Below are 6,665 nucleotides of genomic sequence, written 5' to 3'. Positions count from 1 at the left end.
TGGGTGGGTGGTGCATGTGCACCAAAAGATCTTTTGGGGCAGCCAAGTTTTCGAGCATTAGCACACGCCTGAATTTCTTGGCTAAACACAAGTAAGTACTTGGGCTAACAAACACACACACACACACACACACACACACACAGATAGAGAGAGAAAACTAAGTTTTAACTTTATGCAAATCAGCGCAAAGTTTAAGCCGCTTGCTTATTGGCCAACAGCTGTGATTTGTATAAACAAGTTGATTCTTCTTTTATTTCGTATTTCATAGTTTGTATATAAATATATATTTTGTATATAATATGCTATATAAATGTTAACAATGCATATAAATCGTTGTCATAGTAGGCAATATAAAATATATATATTCATTTATTTATATTTAATGTTTAAGAGCAACTCGATTCGTTTACATGTGCGTTTATTTTTGCGAATATCAACAACAGTGCTGCAACTTTTAATTGTTGCAAATATTTATGGCCCCTGCTAAGCAAGCAAAACAGCCGCAAATATTTGGCCTAAAGTAAATGTTACGTTAGTTTGAAATTTTGGCAGCATAAGTCCAATAATTTTACAATTTTTAATTGACAATGACAAAATGTTAGAAAAAAAGTTACAGCAAACAAAATTAAATACAAACTATTTACATATAGATTGGTCTAAAATACATTTCATTTCAAATATATATATATATATATATCAAAGCTGTTAAATAACTATAATAAGTAAATAATGTTTAAATTATAAATATTTTCGCTTTTGTTCAAATACAACTATTGAAAATTATTACAAGAAGTTATTACAATTATTATTTTTAACAGCATCAACTATTTGTAGACATTTGTACATACATATATTAAAATATTTGTTTTGTATCACAATCAAAAATAATTAACAAGCATTTGACATAATTATATTGCGAATTAGTTTTCACTTATTTGTAATTGTAGTCATAAGTAATTGAAAATATTTATAACGCTTATTTGCCAAAAAGAATTTCATTGATTAACAATTTGAATTGCAACTTAACAGCTATGATATATATATATATATGGTATATATGTGTGTGTATGTGTGGTGTATATAAATATATATATATGTGTATGTATATGTGTGTATATTGAGCAAACAATGTTTTTCTCACTCAGCTGAACTTTCATCCTTTTAAACTAATATCGCTTTGCAATTGAGACTCAAACGTACAAACAACCAACAACAATAACAAACAAGTGTGTGTGTGTGTGTGTGTGTGTTGTGTGGACGGCTCACTGTGGCGTCATCGTTAGGCTTGGACTAAACGAGAGCAGATCTGCCTGGTCAGGTTTGTCGCGCGTCGCATGGTAGGCCTCACGCTCGCGATCCGGAAACTTGGTGGGCAGGTTGGGTGAATGCAGATTGACCTTGGCCTCAAAGCGCACACCAGCCACCTCCACCTCATAGTGTCCGGACAGCACGTACTCATTGCTTACGGGCAGCTCATTGCCCTGTGCATCGATATTGCGCACAAATCCCAGGCAGACCTGCTTCTCAAACGTATAGCCATAGCCAGTGGTTGTGGTCATGCCCACATAGACGCCATCGCGATAAATCGGCTCACCGCCCCAGCACCACATGTCCACCTCATGATCGTGATCGTTCAACAGCAGCTGCACATACATCCGACGAACGCCCTCCTCCCGCTGCTTCAGCAGCGCACTGCGGCCAATGAAGTCAATCGGTTTCTATACCCAGACACAGCAGACAGAAAACAGAAAGTTAAGACAATAAGCAGCCAAGCAGTCAAGCAGCCAAGCAACGTGCTTAACTTACATTGAACTTGACGCGCCAGCTACGCCCGCACTCCAGCGGCGTGGTAAACGTATCCAGATCCTGCCCCCAGAATGCATAGAACTTCTCAATGCGCAACGCGCGCGTTGCATAGTAACCTGCCAAAGGCGATTAAACGAGATTAAGCAAACACACTTGTCTTTAAATAAATATATATATATATATATATCTATATATATTCACCTGCATGCTGTATGTTGAACTTCTGACCCGCCTGGTAGAGACGCTCGTAGACATGAAGGGCATACTCATTGGGTATATAGAGCACGTAGCCCAGCTCGCCAGTGTGCGTTATGTTTAGCACGCGTATGCCATCGGCCAGGCCCACATCCAGCTCCTGTTTGAAACACACAAAAGTTTTAGTTGACTATTTCACAATTTGATTGAACTCTGATTTCAATTGGTTACACTTTTCCCAACAATTGTAAGCCTGTTATAGTTAGTTTTGTTTAAAATTTAAATTAGCATGGAAAGTGCTTGAGATTTGAAGCTTAATACGAACTGCAAATAAAATTTATAAACTTATACTAAATGTTTCAGTAAGAATTGAAAAAGGAAATTTTCAGAAGCAGCTTGCAAATTTCACAATTAATTATAGTAGAGAATACAAAATAAATATGTTGAATTTTGAGAATAACTCACTTAATATGATTAATTATTAATGCTAAAATAGAGTTAAATGTATTTGAATTGTCAAAGTAATGCAAGCAAAAGCATAAATAACTAATAAGCTATAGCTGTTAGTTTGTTTACAATAAATTAAATGATTTTTGCGAATTATTAAATGATAAATATTGACGCTTCTGCTTGCTTACTCTTAGCTTAGATTCTTAGAAGAAGCATTGATAACATACAAAGTATTTGAAACAATGTAATATTAAATATTGCAAACTGCCTTGGGTAATAAAAAAAATAAACATTAACTTTCCTATTTTCTTGATTTAAAGCTTGTCTTATTTTCTAACGTATTTTTGCACAATTGGAATGGAAAGTGCAAATATAATATTTTGAGTATTTACAGTTTGGACTAGGAAAAGCTTGCGGCATAATTTTCAACTGTGCAGCGATTTAATGAATATAGTATGAATTTGTGGCAAGAACTGTGCTGTGCTAATATTTTTGCCCCTATGGGGTAACGCTCAGTCTAGAAGGACTAAGTTTACTTGGGCAGCTCAGCGACAGTTAGCAGTGATCCAACTCTCCAGCAGATGGCCGACTATGACTAGGGACGCTCACCTTGTACGTAAAGAAGGGAAAGCTCTTGGGTGTGAGATCAGTGTCTGTGAGCTCCGAGAGCAGGATGCGCGAATAGGGTCCGAGTATGCAGATGGCCGTATACATTGATGTCACATCCGCCACATTGACCTTGGGGCGCAGATGCGCTGGCATATGCTTGCGTATCCAGCACATGGATCTCGTCTGTTGTATGGTGGGCGCAATCATCATATAGCTGTTAGATATGAAATATATTTTAGTTTAAATTTATATACGCATATGCATAAGCTGAAAGGACTCACTGACGCTCAGACAGACGCGCTAGCGAGCAATCGTTTTCATAGCCGCCATTGTGATTCTGCATGCCCGTGTGTATAATGGAGCCCACGGCAACGTCCACATCATTGGAGCAGAGATACTGCAGCAGCTCAACCACCTCATTGCCCTTGGACCAAAAGTCGTACTTGGTGAACGAGCTGTAGTCGGCAATGCCTATGCGCTCGCGGCACGCCTTGTACTCCGCGGCCACATGGTCAAACCAGGGCGGCTTGCCAAAGGTGCGCGTCTGAGCGATGCGAAAACGCGGCAGTCCAAACTCATCTGCAAGCAAAGGAAGCATTAGCAATGAATAACGGCTCAGTTTTTAAGCACAACCCTCACCCTGTTTGTCGTGCAGATCAAAGTAGTTGGGTCGCTCGTAGCCCATGGACTGGCCAAATACAGCGCCCGCCTCTTTCAACTGCGGATAGATGGGCGACATGCGCAGATTGCGTCCTGTTTGAAACTCTTCGAACGGATAGTTGATTTCAAAGTGTTTGCCGGGCGCCTCCTTGCAGCGATCGCGCAGAAATTTGCGATTATTGTGCAGGCCCAGAAAGCGATTGATGTCAAGAATATGCAAATCCAAATAGGTGGAGCCTTTCGTAATGAGATCGGTGAGCACGCGTCCAATGCCGCCTGAAGCGGACACGCCCATCGTCTTGTTGCCCGCGGCCACATAATAGTTTTGAATTTCGGGCGCCTCGCCCAAAATCCATTTGCAGTCGGGCGAGAAGACCTGCAGCGAGTTGGTCAAGCGATCCAGCGAAGCCTCGCGAAACGAGGGCGCACGCTGCAGCAGCGCATCGAGCAGCTCGTGAAAGTGATCCCAGTCCGGTGGATATTGTCGCGCCTCCTGCGAGAGCGGCACAATGCCATCTTCGTAGACCATCTTGGCCTCGCGCTCGTAGCCGCCGGCAAGTATGTGTCCCTCGCATTCGCGAAAGAATATGCGTCCGTCAAAGTCGCGCACAAAGGGCGTGTTGGGATCCAGATCTGCTATGGGCTTTGTGTGCAGATAATGATGCTCCACCGCCTTGAGCGGCACCTTCACCACCGGCTTGGACAGCGTGCCCACCTCGCGCGCCCAAAAGCCAGTGCAATTGACAAAGTAATCGCAGTCCAAATCGCCCGCTGTCGTCTCCACGCGCGCCACTTTGCCATGTTCCGTGTGTATTTTCTTTACCGCACAGTGATCGATAACACGCACGCCCAGGCGACGGGCCTCATCTATAAAGGTCAAACATACCTGGCGCGGATCGCATACACCGTCCTCGGGTATCCACAGGCCACCCTCAATGCCCTCCAGCGAGATGAGCGGACAGCGCTGTTGGCATTGCTCTGGCGTTAAAATCTCACAGTTCATGCCCCAGGCCACTGCCAGCGATTTCATGCGATGAAACGAAGTCATGCGATCAAAGTTGCGCGCTAGATTCAGGCTGCCCACCTGACGAAAGCCTGTGGGCAGTCCACGTTGCGTTAGCTTCTTGATCAGATCTATGGAGTATTCTGCCAGCTTAAGCTCCGTATAGCTCGGCTCGAAACGCCCAGCCAAGCCACATGCGCTCCACGGCAGCTCACCGCCCACGCCGTCCTGCTCAATGAGCAGCGTTTCACCGCCCCAGCCGGCCAGGCCCAGATGATAGGCTACGGATGCGCCTGTTATGCCGCCGCCGCATACCACAACACTTGCCTTGCTCGGCAGCTGCACAGTGGGCTGCTCATCGGGCTCCACGGCCTGTTGTGGCTGGAACTTACGCTTTCTCAACACCTGCTCATCGGCCGCATCCTGAGCGGTCGACACCAGACGACAGCCCAGCTGGCGACGTGCTATGGCTCCGCAGCTGGCGGCATGCTGGCATGCAACGCCGCGGAGTAGTTTATGCATTCTTATGGCCTCCGCTTTGCTGCTTTAATTCGCGTGCTTATTTTTTATTTTGGCCAATTGCGAAAGTCGCTTATTTACTTTATTTATTTAACACTGCTTCTTTTGCTCACTGCTTATTTGCATATGGCCGTATATCGAGCAGTGTTATCGATAATCCGCCACAACAGCTGTTGCTGCTAGCGCAAGATGGCGCTCGCGAGTCAGCTGACTTAGTGGGATTTGAAAATGAAATGCGCGCGCCATTTAAATCAATTATGCAATTTATTTATACGCTATGTAAATATAATTTGTTCACAACTGTTATATAATTATTTCATTTTGCATTTTGTTTTCATTTATTTGTTTTGTTTTTCCGTTTCATTGTTTTTGATTTTAAAGCAGCAATAATGCTCTCAACAATTATCTTTATCAATCAATTAATTAATCATTACTGTATAATTCACACTGTTTTGGTTTTCTTAACTTCTTTTTCATTTTCATTTTCATTTTCATGTAATTGTAATTTGGTTTAACTACAGCTACATAGACGACATATGTGTGTAGATGTACGCTGGGTTTGCCTTAGATCTTATGAGTTTAGAAATGTTAACAAATGTACAGACTTATATTGTTATTACAATAATTATTATTATATATGCATTGAAATGTTTAACAGGATTTTGGAGCAAAAACAAAACGCAAGACGGCATTGCTTTGTTTTGGCTAAGGAAACCAACTTCTTTCCGCTAAGGAAACGCCAAGAAGAAAAAGTTTCAAAAAGTAAGTAAAAAACAAAAAACTTGTTACAATTACAGCTTAAATTACTTAAAAACGGCGTTCACTAAAATTCGTCTTGATCTCGCTTACTATATGTGTCGATTAAATTTTAGTTTTATATATTTGTTTTTAAATCGTATATAGCAATGCTGCTCCTTGGAGTAAATCTGTTAAGTAAGAAAGAGTGCTAAAACGTCTAAACACTTTTTGAAGTTTGATTCTTTTTTTTTTTTTTTGAATTTTTCTTTTGCATTTTGTATTACATACGTTTCTTTTATTTTATATTATCATATATATATATACCATTTTGTGTTTAATTGTATTTTGTTTATATTCAATAAGAAATATAATTATTATTTGTTTATATTTATGTAAGTATGTAAATACCTGCCCAAGTGCTTGACGCATTTATTTGGTAATTCTCAGTTATGATCTCATACAATATAATGTTTTGGTGTATTTAAAAACTATTTTGGCCTTATAGTTGAGACACTACACTACAAACTACACTACACTCTACTTGCTGAAACATTTCGATTCGTGGCACCCTACAAGACGAAAAAAAACACAGTCAAAACACTTGTTATAAATACAGACCGACACGGCTTAAACAATTGATTTGCTTATGACTTGTGGTAATTCAAATTGTATGCTTGGCGCCTAC

At 41.0% G+C, this 6,665-nt stretch overlaps 1 protein-coding gene across 1 annotated transcript; it reads right to left on the bottom strand.

Annotated features, from left to right (window-relative positions):
- Positions 1-1,057: 1,057 nt before the first annotated feature.
- On the bottom strand, positions 1,058-5,344 carry LOC108607191 (pyruvate dehydrogenase phosphatase regulatory subunit, mitochondrial). Its single transcript, XM_017997850.1, has 6 exons — positions 3,700-5,344; positions 3,342-3,639; positions 3,061-3,274; positions 2,008-2,161; positions 1,807-1,922; positions 1,058-1,718 (listed from the first exon to the last, which is right to left on the bottom strand). The coding sequence occupies exons 1-6, from the start codon at positions 5,243-5,245 to the stop codon at positions 1,263-1,265; spliced, it is 2,784 nt and encodes a 927-aa protein (XP_017853339.1). The 5' UTR covers positions 5,246-5,344; the 3' UTR covers positions 1,058-1,262.
- Between the last annotated feature and the right edge of the window lie 1,321 nt (positions 5,345-6,665).

This window comes from Drosophila busckii, chromosome X (genome assembly GCF_011750605.1).
Source record: "Drosophila busckii strain San Diego stock center, stock number 13000-0081.31 chromosome X, ASM1175060v1, whole genome shotgun sequence".
NCBI classification, from domain to species: domain Eukaryota; kingdom Metazoa; phylum Arthropoda; class Insecta; order Diptera; family Drosophilidae; genus Drosophila; species Drosophila busckii.
The sequence above is the reverse complement of the archived record's forward strand: the minus strand, read 5'-3'. Positions and strand labels throughout refer to the sequence as shown.